The sequence below is a fragment of the Linepithema humile genome, chromosome 4, assembly GCF_040581485.1.
Source record: "Linepithema humile isolate Giens D197 chromosome 4, Lhum_UNIL_v1.0, whole genome shotgun sequence".
NCBI lineage: Eukaryota > Metazoa > Arthropoda > Insecta > Hymenoptera > Formicidae > Linepithema > Linepithema humile.
In genome coordinates, this window is record NC_090131.1 from 21,240,601 (window position 1) to 21,254,893 (window position 14,293).

At 35.5% G+C, this 14,293-nt stretch overlaps 1 protein-coding gene across 2 annotated transcripts in view; it reads left to right on the plus strand.

Moving 5' to 3' along the window:
- Positions 1 to 14,293, plus strand: part of LOC105672326 (defective proboscis extension response 20) — a 137,783-nt gene that overhangs the window by 102,949 nt on the left and 20,541 nt on the right. For both annotated transcript variants that reach the window (XM_012367204.2, XM_012367205.2), the window contains exons 3-4: positions 4,118 to 4,285; positions 12,450 to 12,691. In XM_012367204.2, the coding sequence (XP_012222627.1) occupies positions 4,207 to 4,285; positions 12,450 to 12,691 (321 nt within the window). In that variant the 5' untranslated portion in view covers positions 4,118 to 4,206. The remainder of the gene's footprint in view (positions 1 to 4,117; positions 4,286 to 12,449; positions 12,692 to 14,293) is intronic.

Sequence of the window (14,293 nt, forward strand, 5' to 3'; positions counted from 1 at the left end):
CGTTTCTCATTTTTCTTTTCCTGCAAATTACTATGTACACTGTTAATTTCCGTCTGTAATTATTTGGTGAAAGAGTTTAACGAAAAATATTCAACAACATTTTCTATCATGATATATAATGTATAGATAAAAATTTTTATTTTTATTTGCTTCTATTTCTTTGATAAAATAAAATAAAATTTTACGTAATAAAAGCACTTTCATATAAAATTTTATGTCTTTTTTGATAACTCGTATCAATAACCTTGTATAAAAAATGATGAAAACATTTTACGAATAATTACAAATAATTTGGCAACTGATTTCTATTACGAGCGTGTTATTATATTTTATTGGAAATTTATTGGATTTAGGTGACTTAATCACGATAATCTCACGGACTTTCCGCATTCTACACACATAGTTTATCAAAATTATAAGTTAGCGCGTGGCACCTGGCGATCTGTCCTGTTATGGGAACATAATTATCGGGTAATATCACCGCACGGAATTTCGACCTGTACAGTGCGGTAGTAAAGTATTTGCATAAATCATGCGTTATAAAGAGCAGCAGTGCCGCTCGACATGGCTACAAAGAAGAATAAATCGAGAGACGTCGATACGCACATCTAAATATATCTCGCGTAAAAAGTCACGGGAAAATGAAAATTCGCACGATAAGAGTAAGGACAAATCTGCGAGAAAGTACGAGTTGGACAAAGTTTGCGTGCGCGCATGAATTTCCGCGAGTATTTCAAAATGTCGTTCTCGACTTCGCGACAAACTACCGACATGTGTTAAACGAGCGTACAAATGAAATTTTCGATATCGATTCAACCGTTGCCGCGGTCTAAGCCGTCTGTAACGATGTGCAATTGTGACGAGCGAAAATTCTAGCTGTTTATTTAGCCACGATATGACTGGCATTTTCAAAGTACGTTTCTGCATAGCAATTGAAGTCTAAAAATACAGCAATTTTGTAGAAATATTAACACAAATTGTATGAAAATGGAAGCGATTATACAAAATTGTATGTAATTATATAACCGATATGTATATATTAATTCACTTAATAAAATTTCCCGAGAAAGTATATCGCGTGCAAATAAACTCGGTGTTAAAGTCAAATATTCACTTATAAAGTTGTAATATATGCGAAGTACACGCAAGCAGGTGATAAATATATGAGTAGTGTAAACAAATTCGGATTTGCGTTTCAATATGACTCAATATAAAATCATCAAAATGAACATAAATCGATTTATCATTATAGGCGCAAAATGACGCGTCTGTAAAATCCAACGTGTATATCATGCATCGATTATTCACAACTAGCACACATTGATCCTATTTCCTCATTGAGCATGAATACATCAAAATCATTTGATTAAATTTTATTTAATTTGTGAAATAATTCCGACGAAACATTTTATATGCATTTATAATTTTAAATAATAAACATAGATATCGAGAAGTCATTGATTTTTATTTTAAAAGTGTCTTCTGTTTATTTAGAATCAATTAATTTTTAATTTAAATAGCAAAGTATCAATAGTAATCAATAGTAAATTTAGATGAACTTTATTTATTTTAAACTTTACTTCAAAATTTAATTATCAAAATGTAACGATGTTTCTCGAGGTTTTTTCTTAGAAAAAGTAGACTTCAAATTAAGGAATCACTACCGATAAAGTCAGGGATTTAAAACAACCTGTATATCTTTATAAATTAACAAGATAAGAGTTCTACAATGTAACCAATTAAATTTCGCGTGCTGCGCAGATCTTACGGTTCGAAAAAATTGTTGAATTCAGAACTGTAAAAGGAACGAATCGAAATTCAAAATCAATAGCTAATATAAAACGAAACGAATGTAGTGTATGTAGTAGAAATGGTACGTATGCACGTTTGGAAAATTTTGGCACAAGCTACGATTTTCAGTAGAATAAACTAACGACGAAACACTATCGACGGAATCGACGACGACGAGAATCGGTCCGGAGACAAATAAATTGCAATGATGGGGCAGTCCCTTTTCCTCTATTGGTGCACTCGCACACGTACCGAAATATATCGCTTGGAATTAATAGCGCGTCGTGACGGCGCATCGTCGCAAGGGAGATTTAAGTCCAGCGGTATATCGGTTCCTCGCATCGTCCTCGTTGCGCACCGATTCGCAGTGACTTGCGCTTCGCAACACGTCTACAAAGATATACTACCTTCTAACAAGAATCACGAAGTGATATAATCCAATTTTATTTAATTCCTCCTGTGTCTTGATAAAAAACTCAATAAAATATCTCGATCAAATTGATTATTCTACAATCAGTCTATTCTACAGAAGTCTACAATTAGATTATTTCATCCTGCATAAATACATTAGCTTGTATAACTCAACCCTATTCAACAATTGTTAGGATTATAAAAATTTTGGTACCAAAAATATGTTCCCTACTAAATAATAAAAACATTGCTTATTAGATTCATCATATATAATTAGAAAGTATATACAAATTCGATGCAGTTCTGAAGAAGCAACTAGTCGCGTTATTTAATGCAAACAGCTTTTAGTAAACGCCATACTAATAAGCAAGCTTATGTTAGCTTACGATGCGACTTGGAAACTGGTCAGTACTTGAAGTTGTTAACCGCCAGTTACATCGGTGTGAGCTTTGACGAAAGGGTCGATAAGCAAGCTGTGCAAAGGGCTACGTAACACGATACGTGATACGTCTTGCTCCGTGTTCTAAATTGCCGTTGCTTTTGATTCTGCTGCGTCGTCGAAATCGAAATTGGATGATACGTGAGAGCACAGATTTCTCGCTCGTGTTAAACGGATCTCTTGATCTAGTATCCTAAACCAATTTTGTAATTATTGTTTCACGTTACAATTATATAATTATATAATTTTTTGAATATTTCAAGATACGTAGAATATCAATCTGATAATATTCAGAATTTGTTGCAAAAAACATTGTGAGAAACATTATAAAAATTTAGAAAAATTTCTTGCTTCAAAATAATGTAAGATTTTTATTAGCCAAAATAATTAAAATGTATAAATTAATTAATTAACAGAAAAATAAAATGTATAATTAGTTTAATTTAATGAAAAATTAGAATAATAAAAATGACGTTCTTGCGATCACTGCAACTAATGCAAAAACTTCAGTTTCAATTCTCAGTTCGATCTTTACAGTTTTAAAAATTTCTACAATAATTTTTTAAAAGTTAAACTATACGACAGAGATATTTAAAATTCTCAAAAAATAAATATATCTAAGACTCAATAATCTGCGCGCGTCGAATACATAATAAATATGATGATGGATCACTTGTTTTATTCAATTGCTTTCGCAGTGTTCAATTATGCTTTAATTGAAAAGCAAAAACTCTTGCGCGCTAACCAGTAAGGAAAGTTTAGAAGTTAATACACGTAGAAACGGCGATACTTTTATATTAGCGCGCCCGACTTACGAGCGCTAGTGTAAAATGAGTTAATTATGTTATGGCAGCGACGACGCGCCACACTCTGTACCGCGCGCGCTGCTTCCTCCTTCGTCGTTGTTATATCTCGACGCACGGAAGCATCCCGCATATCCAGATCTTGCATTTTACGCGCGACATTCACTTTATAAGAGATTTCTTATCTTTATTATATGTCATTGTTCCATTTGTACGATTTATTTGCTTTAGGGCTAATTGCTTTGTTAATAATTATAGCCTTCATTAACATTTATAAACAAATATTGAATGTTTATTTGTTTCAACCAATTTTGGTAACATAAATTTTGGTATGACTAATCACGATTAATAATTTGTGCCCAATAATTATTAATTAAGCTCGGCGAATCACGTACTGTTGATTTTTAAACAAAATTGATTTATCGCTTAAAACTCGTGCTTCCGCATATTCTTGACTATTTTGTCCACGATTCAACGTCGAAATTCAACGTCGTAATAAAGGAAAATTTTTATGAAAATTTTAATGAAAATTTTTAATATACGGAACAGCGCTACGCCGGAATTTCTGATTCTCGAATTATTCAACACGACGAATTAGCAAAACGGAGCCGGAAAACCGTCCTAGTGTAACAAGCTCAACTACTTACTCACGATTTTCGCGCCTGTATTTCAGATGACGACAATGTCGAGGCCGTGGTACACAGGCCGCAGCAGCAGCGGGAATAGATAAGGGAGCGAGAGGCCGCGCCAGCCGAGCCAGTCATGTGTAGTGTCATGTGGCTCCTTCGACTCCTGACGATCTACCGTCTGGCTTACCTTTCGGCATCCGACACGCACACGGGTGAGTTTTAGAGACTCAGCATTGCGAATTGCGCGTCTATGTGTAAAGCAAAAATATATCCGTGTTATTTTCGCGATAAACATTCCTCCATGATTCACCGCAAGATTACCACAACACAAACCGATCGCATCGCGAAATAGATGAGCTAAAAATGAGATGAGAATAATTTCCACACTATAAAAGCAACAGAATTGAAGAGGGTTTTATGAAATCGATTTATAAATCACGTGTGAATCATATTTGTGACGTACGACTCGCGCCGTGATGTCGAAGTAATAACAAACGTTTCGCATTCCCAGTGCTTGCCCGCACACACTGACGTAGAGTGAGTTATGGTACACACAATGTCGATTGCCATAAAGATCGTATCGAACATTTTGAATTGGTCGTGCGACCTTTAACACGGAATGTGCGCGACAACAACCAGCAGTAAAATGCTATAATTTTGTTGCGCTACCACAATTGTTCGCAATATGAATCAGCGATGCGATCATTAAATTACAAAAAAAAATTCATTTGTTAGTTAAATTTCGAACAAAGTTAACTAGATTATAATCGAGCAAGCCCGCACTGGCTCAGCTCGAGAAACTCGAAAACTACATATATTACATTGTAATACGTGACACACTTTCGCTACCTTCATTTATATGTAAATTTTGTTCAAGCGAGCATATGGGAATATTGGAATAATATAAGATATCGTTGTTAAAAAGATATGCGAATAGAAAATTGTCGTAAGTAAGATTTATGACACATGCAGATGACTCCCATGCGTCGTAACATACTTTTGCAATTCTACATTTTCAGTCTAGAATTCCCACTTCTGTGTTGTGCATCCTTACCGTTCGCTATAATCCAACGCGAAACTAGAGACGATGCGATATTCACCGTGCTTCGTACACCGTTTGTTGATATCCAAGTATTATTCGATGAAAATAACGATAATACTGTGTCGTTTCGCAAAGAGCTTTTCGCGATGGACGTTCCTCTGTGATTCACCGTAAAACCATTGCGACTCAGAACGTGCAATAAATCATCGTTGTTTGTTGCGAATTGTCATTTCACTGAGATTCTTATCAAATATTGTATCAGTTTCTAATAATTTCTTGTGATAGAATTTCACAATTCTAACAGTATAAAATATCTATTCCTGCTTTGTCAATGCAATATTTTATTTATAGTCTATAATCTCGACACAAACAGTACCAAATAGTCAGTAGATATAGTTTGATCATCAGAGGAGATTGTGTACTATTTTATTGGTATATGAATTTCGACAACATGACCGGTCGAGTTTGCCGATACAACTTAGACATGTTGGAAACATTTGACATTATAATATTCAGATATCATACATATATATTTACGAGCACATGTAGCGTGGATGATTGGAGCGGAATCTACAAGGATTCTAAAATATACGTGCCGTGCCCGCGGAAGAGCCTATCTTCGCAGCGAGACGCGAGATGAATCTCCATGAAATTTAGATTACGCTCGAATATAAATCCTGGATGCGACAGTATGTAAATCCGAGAGACGATAATAACATCCGACCGTTTTCCCTTATTACCTCATAGCACCGCTATGTGACACGTTGTTTCGCGTTACGTCGTATCGTCACGGTTGATTAAGAGAATTAATTAAAGGTTTCATCGATAAATAATGTAGAAAATGCACCGTGTAAGTATGATATTTCGTTAGATGTTATTAAAATTTAGATGTTACCAAAAATTTCAAGAGTTTTCTTTTGACTGCCCGTAACACTGACGCTGCACATCGTGTTCGCGTACAGATACACAGACAATGATCAAATTCGATGAAAATCCGACTTTTTCAAATAGCCAAAAATATAATAAATAACATTTTTTAAAGAAAAATGGTTCAAAATTGCCACTAAAACATTTTTTTTTAAACTAATCCTAGGATGGAATATATAAACATATGTATGTATATTTATTACGACGGTGAACGTCGTCAAAAATATAACGTAAAGTATAAAGCTTCTTTGATATTTCACCTAAATAAAGTACCTTGTTCACTAGCGAAAAAAATGTAAAGTGGAAAAGAAATAAACTGTGTATCATTATGAATAACCAAGTATATTACAAGGGTAAGTAAGCTACAATTTTTTGGCTTCTGTTCCTTTTTACATCCTTGGCGTGGCAAGACAAATTTCTAAATACTTTTGTGGCTTCCAACACGCAATAATTTATTACAAAATATTAATAAATAAAAAATTAATTCTGTTATGAAAACATTCTTATATATTTTAGAGTAAACTATTTATTACAACCAAAACTTTACTCTTTAAAAAAAGGGGAAAAATGAGAATTAGAAAGACGATTGCATATATTTGCAATTATTACGTTTTGTTGAAAAGACAACCTTTGTGTCCTAAGCATTAATTAAAATGTATTGCACACATTAAATTAAATCATCATAAATTATCATAAGCCTTTCATCTTTGTCTATTTCTTCCGCGTGCGTCTACCTCGTTCATCGCAACGCGTATCCTATTTCGCTGCCTCTTCCCGAACTAACTATGCGATTTACTTCCGAGGTTGCAGCGTAATCGTTAATAGTTTATACAACGGCGTGCATGTGCGGCTGGAGAATTTCGTGACGATGCGGTCTCTTCTGCTGAAGACACGCTATCTCTCGATAGAAGCGGTTATTGTTCCCCGTAAGACGGAAATGTGCCGCGCGAGCCCTCGTTTCCATCTCGGCATTGTCAGATGCAACAGCGCCGGTTTGCATGATGCTGAGAATGAACGCGGAACGTAATTACTGAGAAATCCCATTAATATGAGAACGTAAAAAAGAAGACAAAGGACCTTTCTCGGATTATTGTTTTCATAACAAATATTTTACATCAATGCTGCGTCGATAACTGAATTCGAATACAAATTACATTCTATCGGATCGGGCGTTAATTATTTCGCAATGAATTTAGGATTATCGAAAATGTCAGATACAAAGTAATGTTTATCGAAATATTAGCTCACCCCGTGTACTCTAAATTGCAACGAATAAATTTATTACACATCGCAATTAAGCCTGGATCACACGGATGTATAACGCGACATTTGAATTTTGTACATCAACAATAATAAGATTATAGTTGTAATCTCCGTAATCTCGTATAAACAGCATACAATTCAATCGTTTCTTATTATTTCTGTTACTATGTGTTGTACCATGAATATTACACTATCCTATTATTATTATGGTATACAATATGATAATTTCTGTTACGTTCTGTAACTTTGTCAAATTATAAGAGTAATTGAAATTTCGAGCTTATCACGATGGATTATAATTATAAATTTCAACAGCAGCGCAGCTTTGTTTACCTTTTTAAAGCCAGCGAAATAAGAGAATGTTAATTTTACAATTAGCGTGACTCCCTTACTCTAAAGACTACGTAGTGACTACGTAGAGAAATTCTCCAAAGAGAATTGCTATAGTCGCAAATACTGCCGACCGACGCGTTCCTCTGCCAAGCATAGCGTCACACGGAAGCTTGGATGCGTCTGGCGTGGACGTTGAAGCGCGTGCAGAATTTCTAATCTGCTCGGTACACCGCGGACGTGGGCGCGTACGCAAATCATGAAAGTGACAAAGCGATCGGCGCGCCGACGTGGGCAATTAATTCGCTGGGAGATCGATGAGCAATCGTAGCGCCTATACGAGCATCGCGAATTGTAACTACCACGTACTTGCATACACCGTGTAAATGCATCTACGTCGAACATACCGAGGACGTTCGTGCGCGCGTATTCGTTAATGATACGATGGCCAGCAGCAGCAGCAACAGCAGCAACGCCGGCCATCCGTTCTCTTCCACGATCGTCCCGCTGTTCGTTGTGCGAACAATCTTTCTTTCTCTCACGTTCTCTCTTTCGCTACGTAGACAGACTAAATCCAAACGTTACGTCAAATCAATACGACACGTTTGTGTGCAGAACGTATTGACACGTCGCGTAATACACGCGCACGTCGCGTGCGTGGCTACATGACACATGCAATATTCGCACCAAGAGAACGTGCAACCGAACGTTCCGCCGTGAGTCCATCCGCATACCTGTGATTCTCGTAATTTATAGCATCTGCAACGCATTGCACCTGCAACACGTTTATCATAAAGCGGCCGATTCCACGAATCGGCCCCGCGAATGCTATCGAGAATGTAAGGTGCAATATGTTCTTTATATTTGTAGATATTGTACATGGAGATCAGATATAAGGGAAAACTTACAAAGCAAACGTTTTGTGACAAATTTAGGTTTATAGAAATCTAAGGAACAAGTAAGAATTTTAGAAACAGCTATTTGTTAACAGAAAAAAAAAACATTCTATATATGTTAAATCAGAATATCGTAAAGATCGAATCTATATCCCACTTTCTTGAGAAAACTGTAAGCGCGCACACTGCGAAAATCGAGAAAACGAGAACGAACGCGAGACGAGGTGGATACATAAAGAGTACTAGTGGACGACGTTGCTAATCAGAATTATTTATTGTGGGTTAGAACATACGATTGCACCATGTATTCGCAACAGTGGCTGTGTCGCCAGTCTCTGACCATGTTCTCGAATATAAAATGGAAAACATGGCACTTAGAAATAATCATAAAATAGTTGAAAACCACTGTTCTAAAAGAGATATTCTCGGATCCAACTCGAGGATTAAAGCTTATGATACACGCGCATTTCCCGAGTAAAACAAGATCCTTCGCTCATTTACGCAACATACGCGAAATATATGAGTGTTTGCAGACTACATACACTTAACTTTTTCGAATGCGTATTTCAATACAAAAGCATGTTGAAAGCATCCACTGGCTGAAACGAGAGAAATCCACTTCTTCACAAAAAAAGTACAATTTCTCAATTGTAATCGGCTTTAAAATTGTCGCTGGCTCTATCTACTTTTCTATCTACTATCCATTTTCAAGTACTTCAAAGCGCGTACGTCAACAATCGTACAAATGCAATTCTTCAATATCCGATTTATTTCGGAAACTTTAAACCCACAGCAGTTAAAGAAAGTCCAGCTTTTATCACGATTTTTATCTCGCATATTTTGTATCTATTTTATATTTTACATCATTATAAAATTCTATATAATTATACATAAGATAAATTAATATATATGTAAAAAAGATTAATATTTTTGTACAATTTTGTCAATAATTGCGTTTAAAATATAAATTATTTAGATAACGTTTAAATAAAATATATTTTCTCACTTTGGAGCGTGTTCTTTGCGCCAAGATTTCGCGAGTATCTAATGGAACAAACTCATGTAATTAGTCGCGCCGTGTAATCTAGTATCCTGTGATTGCAGAATGTACATCTCTTGCCAACAAATGGTTGCAATCAGCTGGTACCAGCGACATACCGACACGGCTATCTTTCTTCTGTTTAGTATCCGAATACCGGACTTCGAAAGTAAAATTACGCCGTACTCCTCTTGAATGTTCGGAGATTAACGATATTTCGCCATTTAGTTGTATTGTTTGTTTATAAATCGCTGTGTCTCAATCTTTCTTCAAAGTTTTCGAAGATGAATTTATTACGTGTATTATCTCTATCACAATTCTTCAGATTCCCTAATGTCCTGAATTTGAATCATTTCTCGTTAGTCAGATGCAACCCCACGCGACTTGCAAAGTAAAAGAACAGACAGTTACAAATTCGGGAAAGGACTGTGATTTATTGCGCCTCATCATCTTCTCCCCCATATATCTGTTGTAAGATTACGATGGAGAAAATGAGCCGAATATTGCTATGAGTAAAAATAACGTGACGAGTAAAAATATCATGCACGAGGACGTTCGTTTACGATTATTGAATGCGTGCACGCGTAGATTAACAGCCGTGAAATCTCGCATCGGAATATTTAATCCTTTGTATTTAATAATAAATTCAACATTTCATTCATATTCAATAATAAAATGGAAAATTCTCAATTGTGAAAAGTAAAGAAAACATTGAGTTTTATTATAAAACATCAAAATATACTTCCAAATTTAATAATATTTTATATTTTATACTGTCGACACCCGAACTGTTGGAATAAAATATTATTATATATTGATTCAACTCATAGCTCAACTTCCGAATTATTAAAGATCCGCACGTAATGTATAAATTGAGACATCGTTTTCCATAGCTATTTCCATTTTGAATTATATCTCAACTTTCATCGCAAATCAATCGAATGTGCACGAACGAAAATTACGTACATACCTGCACGTACCTACCGCACATTTTTAGATTCGTTGCGTTGCTTAACAACGCGACTACATCAAAGCGAAGTCTTCAATTTATGATACTAATGTCAATACAGCGTATAACGATTTTCATATCCAAAGATATGAGAGAGAGAAAGAGAGAGTGACGGGCCGCCAACTGGATAGATTCCTCTCAGTATCCGAGACACGCTTCCAACAGTTCCACCGGAATTTCCGATCAGTTCTTCTTCCCTGCGGCGGGGGAGAAATTTCCGTGATCCAGAGAACAGAATTGGCGCGGACGGCACGAGCAGGAAGGAAGAAGCGACCGAAAGCATACGAAGGCGAAGAGAACGAAGGAAAAATGCGTGCGAGAGAAAGAGAAAGAGAGGAAGCGTCAGAGATGCGACGAGGAAAAATCTTGCGCGCGCGCGCGCGCGCAGACGGAAAAGAAAATTTCGCGCTCCGCGGCATACTGATCCCTTTTGACGTGCGACTTCGTCGCGGGATTGCACGCCGCTCCCTATATTTCTTTCTTTTTCTGTCGCAACGCCGCGAATTCCATGTTCTGGATCTTTCGGGGGTTGCCGGAATTGTCGAAGGTTCGGGAAAATTCGCCCGCGCACCTATCGCTGACTCGATGAAAGTCAGGATTACCTGTGCAAGTGCTCCAATTCGTCTCTGGTCGTGGAACAATCGACTGCAGTGGGCTTTACGTCCACAGCGCTCTCAAATAGAACTTCTGTTGGAGTTACGTGATAGGACTCGTGAAAAGGAAGTCAGTATCCGGTACGTCAAATTTTTCGATATATCCTCCCTCTTTCTCACCCGCGGTTTCTTATATTTACAATGCTGTTGAGACTCGGACATTTCTTGAAATACGTCTATTTAAATTTATATTTCAAAGAAATCAGTTGTCGAAACTGCAAAAAACGTAATTTTTTTAAATTTGGAATTAAAAATTTTTATGAAAGTATTATAAGATGCTTTCACTAGATACAATGACACAATTACGTTGCAATGCAATACAACGATACAATTATGTAACATTGATGCATTATGTATCGATGATGCATTCGTTTTAGCATAAGCATTTAACAAAATACATAATAAATTGTGCAATTATACTTATAATTATGTATCAATATTCATTTGAATAAGAAAAAAGATGAAAATGTTGAAAATATATTCTGGAGAATATATTTTCCACCCTTTTCGTTTCCTAGACAAAATTTACGACTCTTTCAATATCACTCTTAAAATGAGGTGTGTATTATTCAAGACTGTACTGAAAAATGTGGGACGTATGTGATCACCGTTAGTAGCAGTAATATCAGCAGCGAGAATACCAGAACGAGAATATTGTGCGTTTGTTGCGGCCATAAATGCATATTTACGCCGATATTGCCCATTATTGGCAGGTTGGCTGACTCAATGTCGATAACCTGAGCGATGGTCCAAAACGGGAAAATGGCAGCGAATCGATTAAACAGAGTCACGAGTTACGATCGGAAACGACGAATTGAATGCAAAAAGCGGGATGGGAGAGAATCGCTATTATAATATGAAAATATATGCAAATATAACGCAGCATAGTGTCGTAAACAGTCATGACGATTCGAACAAATACGCGCCGTGTGTATTTAATATATGCATTATCTGTTTGCTAATGACTATAATAATATACAATGCTTGTCCTACATTATGAAATATATTTTTCACATTATGATATATATTTTTATTATATTATATCTCTTTGTTTTTATATTTATATAACGAAGCAATAACTAATCTCGTATCAAAACGGAATAATGCATTTCCTATTACTCATCAATAATTTCTGTTACTTTTGTGAAATAACTTTGCATTAAATAATATTCTCAAATTTTTAATTAAATCGCATATTCCGTTCACACATGTTACAGAATTGCCTCTGGTGACGGACTCGATTTCTACGAAATCGACGACGGCGGCGAAGCGATCTGTGCCAACGGATGCACCGATGTTGAACTACATCTTTGACACGCACAGCACTCTGAATAAGCATCAGCATCATCACGATCACAAATGGGGCCCTCACTTCGAAGGCGAGAGCTCCAACATCACGGTGCAGGCTGGCGCTAGCGTTACCCTCGACTGTAGGATATCGTTGCTGCAAGACAAAACCGTAAGCACGAAAGCGTACATGCTCGGTCATTTTGTTTGCTCCTTTCGCGTCGCCCCTCGTATCTGGTCGCCCACACCTTTTAATCACTGCTGCAAATTCATAGCGCAATAATTCACGACTAATCTCAGAATATTTTGCCTTGTTACACCCCGACGTAAGCTACGTTTAGCTTATTATGATTAATCTGTCGGAGCGCACGGGCGCGCGAGTGTTCGTACATTTTATACTTCAAGGAACGAATTTAAGGAGAAATTCACGTAATCTCTGCTAGTGACCCTGTTATATTCGTACGCGTAATCTGCACGTAATAATTCAACGGTAAACCTGAATGAGTTTAACTCTAAGTGCAAATAATTCTTCTTTCGTTAAATTGTACAAAGTTTTTGTTTTATTTTTATTCTTGCAATTGTTTGACCCGATATGGCATAATATAGTCATATTTTGTATTAGCCGTAAGATCTCGAAAGATAAATGTAAATATTTTTAATTGCAGTGATATCATATTGCACTTTGAAAAACTTAGCGTCATTTGTTAGAAAAAGATCGGCGAAACACTAATTCTGTTGCAAAGCTACCGTTAAGAGAACTTTATTCTCAAGTATTAGTATGTTCAATTGGAATGCATTTATTGCTGCCTGTAATACAGTTACACATCCGTTTTCCCATTATCCATGCTTTGAACTATAGAACAAATTATGCGGTTATGCCAGATATCGGTTATGTGCACATGAATCTCCCTATCGCTTGAACAGATAATATCCTGTTATCTGGCAGCAATTTATACTATAGCTAACCAATACCACAAGATTGCAAATTATATAAAATTAAATATTTGTGCATCACATACTAAATTCTTATCAAATTGAACAAAAAAATTTATTTTTTATTAAATTAGCTATTTGTTATTATTTTAATTGCGGAAATAGAAAATTTGAGTTTTCTGGTACAGAAATAAGAATATATTTAATTCTTGCGTTTTATCAGACTAATTTATTATTCTTCTAATTTATTATTCTAATCTAGAAATATTCAAAAAAATCAAATCTTCTTCATTCTTTAATTTTATCAGAATGGTAATTATTCTAACAAAAATTAAAGAATTAAATATTTTAATTATTGTGTCTAGTAATTCTATCTTTATTTTTATCAGAATAATTAATTATGTGTATATTTCAAACTCAGTACTCAATACAATTTTTAAAAAGATGTTAAACAAATCTATTAAATACATAAAGGGTTCAGAGAAAAAGTGAATCAAGTCCTTTTTTAAATCCATATGTAAATTAGAAAAAACTAAACAGTTTTCACTAAATGAATTAAAAGTGAGTGCAAATATTTAAGTTAAAATTTAGCACCTATAAAAAACAGTGTACGTTTTGCAAACAATTAGAACAACTTTAACTTTAGAACTAATTTTCCAACAATTAACAAAAATAGACTTGATCTACTTTTCCTCCAAATTTCTAATACGGCTCTGATATTAGAATTACTTATATATTCCTTAAAATATACATATCGCACATTCGCAAGAAAGCAACAGAAATAAAAAATATTGAATTATTCATGAGAGAGAAAAGAAGGAATTACGTTAATAATAATGTT